Genomic DNA, 14,058 nt, shown 5'->3' on the forward strand with positions numbered 1-14,058 from the left:
TACTTCCTTGATCCCGTCTCTTCCCTTCCGCCTTATGTCTTCGACCCAAAGTCGCCGCCGTCAGGTCCTATAGCTTTCTCCTCCTCTTCGCGTCTCCCCGGTTCTTCCACAGGTCCCTGGCCCCCGGGTTGGATCTGGCGGCCCCTTCCCCCAGACCTGGTGCCTCCTCCCCTTGGTGCCCAGGGCAGGTTCAAGCCCTCTCACCCAATCAACTCTGGAGTGCTGACTGCTCCACCATCTCTCTTCCCTCTGTATTCCCTTGACAGGGATTTCCTCTCAAGATTAGGGCGGGTGAGGGTCTGGGCCTTGGGCCCGGAGCTGGTTTGAATTGGGTGGGTGTGGGGAGTGGGAAGAGGGCGCTCTGCGTGCGGGTGGACCCGAGCCCAGATTCAGGACGGCCTGCAGACCTCGCTGCCCGCCCCGGCCTTCAGCCCCAGGTTGGCAGGGCTTCTCATTTAAGGCAGGGCATCTGAGTCCCAGGCCCCAGCAAGGCCCCAGCTTCCTCTTTTTGTTTCTGCTGCCTCAGCTTCCCGGTGCTGCTCAGTGGGGAAGCCCACAGCCGTCTGCTCCCACAAACCCCCACAACGGGGCATGAGGGAAAGAGTTCCCTTCAAAGATGAGCTCATCCATCCCAAGTCAGCAGTGGTGAGCCCCTTTGCAGGGCCAGTCCCCTCGTAGGGTGCCGAGGACCCACAGCCCGTCCCTGCCCTCAGGAGTCACAGTCTAGAGTAGAGCATCCTATCCACTCCTTTCCCCTAAGGACTAGAGGCAGTGCCAAAATATGGAGAAAAGGGGGATCACTGCTCCCTCTTCCAGCCTTGCTCCGCACTACAGCTCCCACCGCCCACCAGGGCCCCTAGCTCAAAAAGAACAAGATGTTGGCTGCTAGAGAGGAGTGGCAGGCAAGGGAGGGAGGAAGGAGGGAGCACATTTGGCATTGCGTCTCCCATAAAGCCACTACCTGGCGCTGCTGGGGTTAATGAGGGGTGTGGTAGCAGCCTCTTTGAACTCCTACCAGACAGGCCCCGGGAAGGGAGTGATGGGTGGCTCCCTTAGCGCTGACCCTCTGCCAGCCCTGTAATGACTGACCGCTTCTCCCCTTCCCCAGTTCCCCATCTTCCCTGTTATGAAACCTGCCTCCCACCAGCGCTCAGTCCTGATAATGACTGTCCTCTCCCCACCACCCCCACTGCAGGAACTTTCAGGTTTCCTCCAAAGAGCCGTCCCAAGTTCTGGCCCAAGATCCCTGCAGCCATCCTTGACATTGTGCCTTTCTCCCTCCCCCATGGTCTGTTTCCTGGATGGCAGTTGGACAGATGGAACTAGATATCATCATTGGAAAGAATTTCCTGAGTTTTGGGGGAAGGATGATGGGAAAGACCTCTGAGGGGGAGCCCCTTGATTTCCAGCTCAAACTCTGGAGAGTGCCAGCTGTGCGGCATGGGCCAGGTTCTGCGCTCAGAGGACAAAGGGTGGGCTGAGCACAGGAATAGCCACAGGTGCAGGACACACACAAACTGTATGGCAGAGAACTCTTGTCCTGCTCAGCATTCCATAGCTGGCTGGACTGTAAGGCCCTCAGCTCTCAGTCTCTGCCTCCCCAAGACGGGAACAGACTCCACCTGTGCTTTGGGTGCTGCCTGAAGCCAGACCTGTGGGGAAAGCAGGTAGAGCGATGCTTTCTCCCCATTTTCTCAAAATGTATTTTGCAGCTGGTGTTAGGGGGCCTGGGTCCCCTTAGCTGATGGGAAAGGCTAGAAGCCTGCCTGCTTGAGAAATTAGGCATAAAGGGCAGATTTCCCAAACATTAAGAGCAGAGAAAGGACCCAGCTGGTAGGTCTCAAAAGCTGGGAGGGACTTGGAGAAGTGAGGAAGGAGAGGCTTGGGGGAGTGGGGTGGGGGCAGGAGGGGTGTCCCCACTCTTGCTTGAGGTCAGAAAGGGCTCTCTGGGCAACGTGCCTGGCCCTCCCACACCTTCCTCCTTTCTCAGAAGGGCCAGGATGGAGCGGGGGCGGGAGCTGGCTGGGGCGGAGTGGAGGCTCTACTTAAGGAGCTCCCTGAGAGCATCACTGCAGATCCAGCCCCAGGAGCCAGAGAGGAGGTTCATGGGTGAGTGACGCCCCCTTTCTCTCAACTCAAGCAGGTGAGGGTAGGGTGGCTCTGGTGCCTGCTGGCCTGCCTTTCCGTCTCTGGGGGCAGGCTGCGGCTCTGCTTTGTGAGTGGGAATGGTTCCCAGCCCTCCCTTTGACTCTTTAGAAAGTGAAAGCGTGTTTCAGGGAGATCATCCTCTTCCATTTTCCCATTTTTTGAGTACTTCATGTGAAGAGATTTTTCAGGGAGTGGGGACTCCTGGGCCCTTATCTTGGGGATCCACATCTTGGGGATCCCCTCTGGCTCAGGAAGCCCCTTGGTCTTTAGCAAGACGCCCTTCTCAGTGTACATGTTCTCCCAGCCTCTTGCTTCTCCAGCTCCACATCTGGTCCCACTAGGAGCACGGCTGGGTACGAGATGATGGGACTGACTCAGTGGTACCCACAGAATTCTTCCCACAGCCTTTAGCCCCCCCTCACATCCTATACCAGTTTTTTTCAAAATTTAAAGAACCATTGTCCCTTTCCCTAGCAATGGGGCCCTATTTTCAGCTCCAAGGTAGACCCTCCCTGGGATAGGAAGAATCTTGAGATCCCACGTTCCTTTTCTGGCCCACCCTGGGAATGGGGGAAAATTCACGGAAGAGAGTATGGGAGGGCAGCAGCAGGGCTGAGGCAACTTTGGCCACCTGGCTCTGAGAACTGAATTCCATAGGCCGTGAGCTCTAGCAAATGCCCTAGGGACTCAGTTCCGGTGCCCGGCTGTGCCGCACCACCGACACTCAGGCCCACGGCGGCCCAGCCGCGTGCTCCTCTTCAACTTGGGCTGCTCGTCTACTCAGACTCGAATGTTCCCCCCAAACTCCTTACCTTGCCATTAAAATTTTTAAAAAACATTTTTTAATCCTCACCAGAGGGCATTTATTTTTCATTGCTTTTGAGAGAGAGAGAGAGAGAGAGAGAGAGAGAGAGACATCGATGCAAGAGAGAAGCATCAATTGGTTGCATGCCACACGAGTCGGGACCAGGTATTGAAAGTGCCTGCATTCAGGCCGGGGGACAAACCCCACAGCCTAGGTATGTGCCCTGACCAGGGATCAAACCCACAACCTTCTGGTTACAGGACGATGCTCTAACCAACCGAGCCACACTGGCCAGCCATTAAAGTTTTCCATAGTATGGGCTCCATTTAGCTTTGAAGCCTAATCTTCCAATGAAACCTGCTTCCTGCTTCTGCCATGCTTTTATTCATACTGGTCCCTCCTCAGTGCTTCTTGGGACACCTCCTTCCCATCACTGTCTGTTGGTATCCTATACATCCTTCAAAGCCTCTGTCAGAGAGGCATCTTGAAAGATGCCTCTTTCAAGAAGCTTCTCTCAACTCCCCAGTGGTGCATATGATCTCCTGGAAGACCCCCCCCACATGCTCCTCCATCACAGCCTGATTCATGAGCAGCCCCTCAGCGTCTAGTCCAGTGTTCTGCATATAGTAGCTGTTTCATAAATGTTCCTTAAATTTTGCTGAGTGTGTCTCATGCATGAAGAAGAGGCAGTTTAGCCTCTAGGTTAAGTCTACGGTCAGGTTTCCCAGATGCATTCTCCGTGTGTGACCTTGGGTTACTTGTTAATCTCTGTGGGCCTCATTTTCCTCAGCTGTAAACAGGAATAATAATTATATCCACATCAAGATTTTGTGAAGATTAAGTTGAATTAATAGTTTCTAAACAAGGCTTTAGCACAGTGCCAGCATGTAGTAAGTGTGAGGTTGTTGCAATTCTTACTCTGCCCTCTGGAGCAGAATGTGAGCGGTCTCATTGAGAGGTAGGAGAGGGCTGAAAACTGGTCGGTCAGCATTCATCAACTGAAGGGCTCCAGACCAGATGCCAGGGCTGTGTAACGCTGGGACCAGGCCAGGAGGAGGAGGCCATCAGGACCAGGGTTTGGTGGCCCAAGCCCTACTGGGATCTAGGACCTCGGGGTTCCCGCCTACTGTGTGACTTAGGGTGAGTCACTTCCTCTCTTCGGCCTTGGTTTCCCAGCATAATGTGTATTGAGGGGGTTGGACCAAGTGACCAGCAAGGTGCCTGGCAGCCCAGCTCTTTTGTGAGTTCTATGTGTCAAGTTCAAAGAAGAGATCAAAGAAGGAAGCACCAGGGCTCCCTGAAGTGCTCCTTACATCTACAGGAGCAGGAGCAGGCACTGGGGTTTGGAAGCACAGCCCATGTTGCGCTGAACTGAGTGGCAGTGCCCCCTTCAAAGGCTCGTAGTGGGAGGGTAGGGATGGACCTGCACGCAGCCTGTGGGCATTTCCAAAGCATCAGTGGGAGCCTCGGGAGAAATGTCTGTGAGCAATGCGCATCCTCAGAGATGGGGCGCTTTTCAAGGGCCGGGACCCAAAAGGATAGAGAGAGAAGGGGAGACAGAACACACCTTACTTGGTGTGAGACCCACAATTTACTTGAAACCTGCCTTGTTTCACAAAAGGATTTGAGGTGCCTACAAGCACAAAGACAATTCTCCAAGATTAAAACAAAATCTGTAACATAGATAGATAGTACATTTTATTTATTTATTTTTTAAATATTTTATTTATTTTTAGAGAGAGGGGAAGGGAGGGAGAAAGAGAGGGAGAGAACCATCAATGTGTGGTCGCCTCTCATGTGCACCCCCACTGGGGACCTGGCCCACAACCCAGGCACGTGCCCTGACTGGGAATCCAACCAGTGACCCTTTGGTCTGCAGCCCACACTCAATCCACCGAGCTACACCAGCCAGGGCGATAGGTAGTACATTTTAAGTGTATATCCTTTTGATCTAGAGACTCAGTTTACTTATTACTACATTTTTATTTTTAGTTAGAAATTATTTGAAACTTACAGAAAAGTTGCCAGAATAGTGCAAAGAACTCTCGCTTATCCTCCTACCAGGTTTACCAGCCGTCAGCCTTCTGCTTGTTTCTTTCTCTAATCTGTAGTCCTTGTTTCAAGTCTTGTTATTTGTCCCAATAACGTCCTTTATACAATTTTTGCTCTGTTCGGAGATCCCAAACAGGATCATGCATTGTATTGTTTTCATGTCTCTTTAGTCTCCTTTGGCCTGAAACAGTCTCCCTGCCTTCCTTTGTCTTTTATGACATTTTTGAACAATAAAAACTAGCAGGGTTGTGTCTCAATTTAGGTTTATCTGATATTTCCCCACGATTACGCATTACTGCTGAACTGAGGTAGTGTTGTCCAGGTTAATGTATCAGAAATCACATGATGTCGATGTGTCTCTGGTAAAGAAAAAAATTTCGAGACACTTGTTAAAGATGGTGAGAAAGACTTCATTCAAAGAGTATTGCAACTTGGGGTCAGCGTGTCATTCACCTATTTTCCCTACTATGTTACTAGGTTACTATTTACTTTGTAATTAGTAAATACCTTGTTGGAACATACTTTGAAGCTATTTAAGTGTCCTGTTTCCCATCAAACTTTCACCCATTAGTTTCAGTATCCATCAGTGATTCTCATCTCAATCAATTACTATGATGGTTGGGAATGGTGGTTTTCTAATTTCTTATTTTTTTAAAAAATTTTATTTGTTTATATGTAGAGAGGGGAGAAGGGAGGGAGGAGAGGGAGAGAAACATCAATGTGTGGTTGCCTCTTGAGCACCCCCTACTGAGGACCTGGCCCACAACCCAGACATGTGCCCTGACTGGCAATAGAACAGGTGACCCTTTCGTCACAGGCTGGCACTCAAACCACTGAGCCACACCAGCCATGGTGGTGATTTTCTAATTTAATTATTCCTTCTAATGAAAGGAAGAGTTTTCCTTTCATATTTATTTAGATAATATTAGTATAAACTTATTTGTCCTTATTTTATTCAGGTTATAATCTTTTCTTGTGACTATATGCTTTGATGCTTAAATTGTCCCAGATTTGGCTAGTGGAAGTCCTTCAAACTGGCTCCTTTGTTCTTCTGGCATTTTTGAGTAGTCCTTTCTTTCCTGGCAAAAGTTGTTCCAGGCTCATCTTCTACCTTCCCTGCCACAGCCTCAGAAGGAGCTATTTTCCAAGGGCTCCTGTTAGTGACGAATGGGATTTGGACCAGAGATCTGGGAGCTGGCTGTGCTGGTTGCTACGAGGGTGTCATTGTTCAATGATTCAGTCTCTAATTCTGAGACTTTATATTCTACACTACAATTTAATGCTTGTATTTGTGAACAAAGCTGCATATTCAAGGATATTTGTCTTTTTATCACCCTCATGCCTTCCAAATACGACCATACCACCATCTTACTTTGCCTTTATTACTTCAGAAGCCTCCTAACTGGTCTCCCTGTTTCCACAATGGCCCCTCTACAGTCTCTTTCATACAACATGCAGAATGATTTTTTAAAAAAAGTCTGATCACTGTTTCTCCTGCTCATAACCCTCTGCCCCAACCCCCTCCCCCAAAATAAAGTTCAGAATTCTCAACATGGCTTCAAAGTGCCAAAGGATCTAGTTTCATCTTTAACTTCATTAACTACTACTTTTCCACTTGCTCGCAGGAAAGAACACTCCAGCCAGAGAGTTGTTGCACCTGCGTTTCTCCCCCAGGTATTCAAATGGCTCGTAAAGGTCTTTATTTGTCTCCATCCAAGAGTCACATCTCTAGAGAAGCCTTCCTCAACTGTCCCACTGAAAGCAGCAACCCATCACTCATCCCTGACATCACGTCATATATTCACCCATTGGCTTGTTGCCAGTCTCTGTCTTTCTACATTGCACCTCTAAAAGGAAGCTCCCTGAGGGCAAGGACTTGTTTGGTTTTCTCCTGCAGCACCAGTGTCTCGGATACTGCCTGGCATGTCGTGGGCTGTCAAATGCCTGTTGAGTGAATGAAGATAACTTTTATTGCACCCACCATACCCTCTGTCTGACTCCCCCCTCATCCTTCTGTTTGCATGCCTAACTTCTTCATGTTCTGTAGATCTCAGCTTAAATGTCACCTCCTCAGAGAAGCCTTCCATAATTATCTTATTCTAAGTTCCACTGCCCCACTTCATTTTCTATTTCAGCCTCTGTTCCCCCTGTACTATTTATAACAACTTCCCTTTATCTATTTTCCTGTTGCCCCACGCCCATCTCTCCCCACTACATGCAAGTTCCATAAGGGCAGAGACTGTCTCATTCACTATTGTATCCCCAGGACCTAGAACAACTTGCTGGCAAATAATAAGCTCTCAAGAAACTTGGTGGCTGGACTTCCAAAGGCTAAAAGCTGGAAGGAATCCAAATGTTATAGAATATTGTGCGGCTATGAAAGAACGAGGTAGCTCCATGTGCATCATGGATTGATGTCTAAGGTGTACTTAATGTCCAATGCGGGTGGCAAAAGCAGTGAGGTTCCTCTCCTGTAATTAACACCATGTGTACAGAAAAAAAAAATAGATTGTACCTCAGTGATCATTTGGGGGTAAGGAATTAGAAAAGATTTTAACTTCCTGTATTCTATGTTTCTGTATTGCAACCTTTAAAAAAAATCACTTGTATTTGAGCACACAGTACATGCCAGGCATTGTGGTGAACATTTTACATGCAGGATTTCACGGCATCTTCTTGAACACCTTATGAGATGTTGTAATATCATCACCTCCATTTGCTATGAGGAAGTTAGTTCAGGGACATTAAGTAATTTGCCTAAGGCCACACAACACACCCATCGCACTACACCACCCCGTTTTTAGAATTAAAAAAAAAAAGGAAAGGTAAATAAGATGAAACTAGGGGTAGCAATTTAGGATCCAGGCTTTGCACAAAAAATGATAAGCAAATTTGGCCCTGAGCTCCCTAGAAACCAGGGTAAAAAGAAAATATGATGAGTTGTGAGATCCTTGGTGCTTCAGAGATAGAAGAAAACCACTGACCAGGAGAAACACCTTTCCCAAGTGCTGAGTTTTGAGACACTTTTCTATGAGGCTCCTGAACACAGCAGTGTTCAATCAAGTGGTCTACAGCTTCAGTGACATAGCTGCATTCCCAGGTAGCTGTTGGCCGGTTACAGATGAAAGTTCAGTAAAAGCAATTCCACAAGGGGCCAAGTTTATAAAGCCTCAGGTGGGCTGGCTAGACCTATAGTTAAAATTAGATGTGTGACCTAACCCTCCAGCAAACTTCCACAATGTTACAAATTCAACTTATTCAAGACTATTAGCAAGAATCAGGAGACAAGAAGTGACATTCATCTTAAATTTCAGCCCTAGTGAATTTCCCAAGTAGGTTGGTTGGTTTTATGCTTCTTTTACAAAGAAACTAACTCATAGCCTAGTTACATGATGAGACTATGTCAGCACCAGCTCCATATCTGTCTCAGACATCCCCTCCCCAGCCACGCCTGCCATTTTGCTTCAGCGAGAGCTTAATGCCCTCAGAATCTCTGTGGGGGGTGGGTCACAGGACCAAGGAGATCCCCTTTCATCCCTCCCAACTCCTTGCGCCGCCCCGTCAGAGAAGCAAGTCTCACATTGCACGGATGAGGAAACATCCCACCCCCAAACATAAAAAGGATCTCGCGGTATACATCTAACTTCACTCGTTTATTTACTTTTTATTACAAGCTGGGGATAGGTGGGCCCTCAGCTTGGGGAGTTCGGGAGGTTTGCTGGAGGGAGAAGAGAAAGGGAAAGTGGGGGCTTCCAGGTGGAAGAAGGTGGGAAGGGGGAAGCAGAGAGGGTGCGAGGTCTAGGCCCTTCTTCCACCCTCTACCGAGGCTTCCCAAGCCAACGTATAATAAAGGAGCAACAGGGCACCCACCCAGAGATGTCCTTGATCCCTCCTCCCCCCATCCCACAATAACACGAAAGAAATCAAGGAAGTTCAGGAGGCGGGCGGCGGGCAGTCTTGGTTTTAAAAAAGGGGGGGGGGGCGAAAACAGATGACAGAGCCTCACAGCCTCCGACACTATGCGGAAGGTCTCCCTCCCCGCGCGCTCCTCCCCGCCGGCCGCAGGCCCCGGAGGGCGCGCTCAGCCCAGGCCCTTCCTCTTCTTCCGGCCGCCGCGCTCCGCCGCCTCTCTCGCGGGGCTGCGGTCGCCGCCGCCGCCGCCGCCGCCGCCGCCGCCGCCGCCGCTGCTGCTGCTGGCGGGCGGGCGCTGCAGACGCCTCTGCAAGCGGCGCTGGGGCTCGCCAACTCGCGGCGCCGCCGCCTGCAGCAGGAACTCGCCGCCGCGGAACATGACGCGCACGTCGGTGCGCGGGTACGTGCCGTACACGCGCCGCAGCTCCCGGCGCACGAAGTCCGGCAGCTCCAGGCGCGGGCCCAGCGCGCGCTCCACGCGTCCCCAGCGCAGCTCTGCCTGCAGGCTACCGCCCTCCGGCCACTGCGCCCAGCTCTCGGCCGCCGCAGTCCCTGCCGCCGCGGGCGCCTGAAGCGGCGGCCCGGAGTAGCGGAGAGCTGGGAAGGGCGGGCGCAGAGTCGCGGCGTAGGCCTGCGGGAAGGCCCACCAGGGTGGCGCGGCCCCCAGGGTGGCGCCAGGGCCGTGGAAACAGTGGTATTCCCGCGGGGCCGTCCAGTCGCCGGCGCTCAGGGCTGGGGGCCAGCTGCAGAAGTTGTGGGCCTGCACGGGGGGCAGCAGCAGGGGGCCGGGCAGGTAAGTGTAGGTGAGGGGGTGCAGTGGAGGCCAGACGCCTTCCCCGGGTGCCACGCAGCTGTACGAGTACATGGCCAGAAGCTCAGGCGACAGACGTTTTTACTGGGTCCTGGTCCTGACCTGTAGTGGGGTGTGTGTATGTGTGGAACACTTGGTTCTTATTAATTCCACCCGTCCCTGGGGCCTGCTAATCCAGAGCTCTAGTTCATAGCATGAGGCCGAGCTAGCCTCCTGGCTTTTGAGAACCCTTTCTAAAGTGATCAGCTCCCCTCTGTCCCAGGGTTCAGCCTGAACACTCATCTCCCAGCACATAGTAAGGATCCAACACCTTTTCAAGCCCTCAGACCTGAAATTCTCTTCCACTCACTCATCTCCTTAAGTCGTGGGTAGTTGGTCCTTGGCATTTGGGGGGACCAAAGAGGTCCAGAGTGGGGCTCCTCTCCACCACTTTTTAGTTGAGCTGCTCACCTCCATGCCCTGCGTCAGACACACCTCCCCGTTTCCAGGCAAAGGAAAACACCTTGAGCTGGCCAGGAGCCAGCCAGCCTGTGTCTACACTGGATGAGCCGGCTGGTTGAACCCGCAGTAACCTAGATGCTCAGCCCTGTGCTCACTGATATCCTCACCACCACTTGCTCAGACCCTCAGTCAGCTATGGTAAGAGTAAAATTCAGCCCCATGTCTGTCTAAAGACGTTAGCCTTATTACCAGTCCATGCTAAGGCTTCTTTGAGGCTATCACCTTACAGTTCTCCTGCTCTAGAATGTTGCATAAGAACTTTTAGTTCTTAATAAATGTGTGCAGTACATAGTGATATTCTCATTTATTTATTTTTAGTTTTTTAAAAGATTTTATTTATTTAATTTTAGAGAGCAGGGAAGGGAGGGAGAGAGAAAAACATTGATGTGCAAGAGCTACATCAGTCGGTTGCCTCTTGCATGTCCACAACTGGAGACCTGGCCCACAACCCAGGCATCTGCTCTGACTGGGAACTGAACTGGTGACCTTTCAGTTCGAAGGCCAGCATTCAATCTACTGAATCATACCAACCAGGGCCCCCTTCAGGGTTTTTTGTTTTGTTTGTTTTTTGAGATACTGACATACACTACTGTGTATGTTTAAGGCATAGAGCATAATGACTTGACTCACATATATGATGAAATGATTACCACAATAAATTTAGTTAATATCCATCATCTCATTTAGATACCAAAAAAAAGGAAAAAAATTATTTTTTGCGATGAGAACTCTTAGGATCTCCCTTATCAACTTTCGATTCTACCACGCAACAGTGTTAATTACAGCCGCCACGTGGTCCACTGCACCCCTAGTACTGATTTACTTATAACTGGAAGTTTGCACCTTTCGTACCTGTCAACCACCTCCACCTGATCTCTCCTCACCACCACTTCCCAGTGAAATACCTTTCTTGCTTAGTCTAGTTTGGGTGGAGTCTTTTCCTTTTACACGTAGGCTGTTGTGTTTACTTCTTATAATTTAACTAGAGAAGACATTGAAGTCGGCATTTCATTATTCCAAAGTGCCATCACCTTAGTCTTTAGAAAATTAAATATTTGGGTCTTTATACTGTGGAGTGGAGTCCTCTATTGCTTGTGTCAACAACACGCACTGAGTGTTCCCCTCCCCCAGCATTTTGTTATGAAAACTCTTTGAATACAGCAACCTGAGTAGTTTTTGCTCGGTGAATCCCAGGACCCCCAGGATCAGAGGCTCTCGTCCACAAAGCAGGGATACATCGTCAAGAGAGGTGGGAAGCCAGTCTTGGAGGAAACCAGCTTCTAGTCAGGAAGATTGACAAAATAGGCACAAGGGAAGGAAAATAGAGATGGGAGCAGATTCACCTGGACTTGACCTTCAATAACTGCCTGGCTGGAGAGGGTAGAATAGAGGCAGATAAACAAGTTTTGGGCTTGGTTGCCTAGGTTGGTAGTCAAGACAATCCTGGAGATTTAAAAAGCAAAAACCTTAGTCAGCAACTGGAAGTTGAGGACTGGTGAGTCCAGCGGGGACGCTTGGGGAGCTGTCCAGCAGCAGTTTTATATTCAGGCTAGAGATGGGAGGTGGGTAGTCATGAAGGAAGAGGGAGTAGGTGAAGTTACACCAGAACAGCTGCTACTCTGGCCTGCATCGCACTGTGTCATGGCTGCTCATTTATTGGGTTCTGCTTTCACCTTCTGAGGGCAGGAACCTTGTTTGTGAAGTCCACTTTACTGCCTATAGCCGATGGCCCGACAAGCCCGAGTGAACAGATGAAAAGAGTATGGAAAACTTGGAGGACCCTCCCTCTAGCTTTAGAAAGCCCTGGGGAAAGTGAAGGGGACGGAGAGAAGTTGTTAGGAGGACAACATGTGGAATGCAGATCAGAGAGGTCAGGAGCCAAGGAAGGAGAGTGTCCATGTATCTACCTGCCCCAGGATCTGGGGACTCTGATACCACTCAAGAATTCAGGCAGGCAATATGACCTTCAGTCACACCCCACATCTCCTCCCAGTTAGCTCTGTGCTTGGCAACCAGGAAGGGAAGTCAGACGTAATCACAAGGTCCAGCCCTCGTGACAACACAGAAGGACACTTGGTTATATTGTCTGTAAAACCAGAGGGCTAGGGAGCCTTGGAGTGTAACCATGGGGCATTAAGTGCAATATAGGCCAAGGTCTTTCCTGTTGTTTCACATGTAGTTCTGGCCCTTTGGCAGCTCTCCCCATTCCCCCGTTCCCCAACTAGACGCCCAGGAAGGGCTAATTAAAGACTCAGGCTTTGCTCTGAAATACAGGCACATGCTGGCCAGAGAAAGAAAGGCAGGAGCATTCCCTTAGTCAATTCACGAAGGCCCTACCATGCCAGGCTCTGGGCTGAATGCTGGGTTTCTTGCCCTCTACTCTCACAGCCAGGAATGCACAGATGGGGGTAAGGGTAGGGAGAAATGGTCGTCTTCCTTCTAGTCATCAGGGCTCTCTGGAGCAGGAGGGATTGCTGAAGTGGCTTGGAGTCTACAAGAGTGATGGGGTGTGTATGTGTGTGTGGCTTAGGAGAGACACAGGAGGTAAGAAGAGAGTCTGAAGGGGCAGGAATGGGGAGAAGGGAAAGGAGACAGATTGGTGGGAGATAAATGCTGAAGGCAAGGTTCAAGGAGATCCCCGAGGACTCCCCAAGAACTGGTTGAACATCCTCTAGTCCCCAACACCAGGGCTCTTGTGTTGGACCACTGGCTGTGGGTGGGCCCTTCACCAGGTTGTCAGGAAGGAGGAAGAGAATGATATTCCTGTTGACAACAAGCAACAAAGGCATAAGTACCAAAAGTGTGCAAGATTTTCATGCCCGTTTCTCATTTAGTGCCACCAAGTTCTCATAAGGCATAACGTAGAAGCTCATGAAAGGAGCGTACCTTAACAAAGAAGTGGGGGAGCTAGTGGATGGAGTCCCAGCCTCCCAAAGGTCATGCTCTTTGTCTTCCGGGGCTGGGAAGCAGCAGATCTGGAGTGTGTGCTGTTTGATGGCCTGGAAATGTAACCAGGGTACAGGCTTGTTGGGAGAAGACATGGGACATCCTCACCAGACTGGACTGAGCAAAACAAAACTTTGACGGCTTGCAAGGGTAAGAAGGGGAAAGACTTCTATTCTGGAAATCGGGAGAGCTGGATTCCAGCTTGTCTGGACCTCTTGCTTATAGTGTGAATGTTACTGAATCTCTTTGAGCTTCAGTTTCATCTGAAAAATGTGTATTATAGCACCTACCTCCAAAGAACGATGTGAGGACTCAACAGAGAACACACATAAAGTTCTTGACGCAGTACAGGGCACATAGTGAGGGCCCATTACTCCTGATATTTTGTTATGACTGTTATTAATAGGAGGACATTGGGCTGCCTGTTGGCTCTGTTAGGGCCTGGTGCCTGTGCCTGCAGCTGAAGCTGGGGCTGTCCGGTCTTGAGAGTCTCACAATCCAGCATCAGGGAGTCCCAGGTGGTGTCACTGTTGTTTCCTTATCTGCCTCCGCTGAGCATCCAGTCAGACGACAGGCCTGCAGAAAGGTGCTGCGCTCTCCCCATTCTCTGACTTAGCGCTCAGGAAGGATGGGGAGAGGGGAGGGGCACTCAGAACAGATTTGTTGATTTAAACCTGCAGGCTGATTGTAAGTGAAGCAGGAAGCTTTGGCTAGAAATAAATGACAAAGATTTCTTTGAGGGTCTTGAGATTTACAAGTGGGAAATACAACGAAGCAATACCCAGAGAGTTCGGAAGAAGAAAGAAAAGCTGAGAGTTCTTCCAGTAAAAAGTACATTCTTGAGGAGAATCAGCTCAGCACTCAGCCTCTGAGTGGGTCCGAG

The 14,058-nt window shown here is 50.0% G+C and overlaps 1 protein-coding gene across 2 annotated transcripts; it reads right to left on the reverse strand.

Annotated features, from left to right (window-relative positions):
- Window positions 1–9,049: 9,049 nt before the first annotated feature.
- C5H10orf95 (chromosome 5 C10orf95 homolog) lies at window positions 9,050–10,314 on the reverse strand. 2 transcript variants are annotated; one of them, XM_036027225.1, is made up of 3 exons: window positions 10,078–10,314; window positions 9,194–9,830; window positions 9,050–9,163 (listed from the first exon to the last, which is right to left on the reverse strand). In XM_036027225.1, exons 2-3 carry the CDS (start codon window positions 9,780–9,782, stop codon window positions 9,087–9,089), a joined length of 666 nt encoding a protein of 221 aa, XP_035883118.1. In that variant the 5' UTR covers window positions 9,783–9,830; window positions 10,078–10,314; the 3' UTR covers window positions 9,050–9,086. The 2 variants fall into 2 exon arrangements, with proteins under 2 accessions (XP_035883118.1, XP_028368498.1); XM_028512697.2 differs by having other exon boundaries at window positions 9,050–9,830.
- Window positions 10,315–14,058: the final 3,744 nt, after the last annotated feature.

This window comes from Phyllostomus discolor, chromosome 5 (assembly GCF_004126475.2).
Source record: "Phyllostomus discolor isolate MPI-MPIP mPhyDis1 chromosome 5, mPhyDis1.pri.v3, whole genome shotgun sequence".
NCBI classification, from domain to species: Eukaryota; Metazoa; Chordata; class Mammalia; order Chiroptera; family Phyllostomidae; genus Phyllostomus; species Phyllostomus discolor.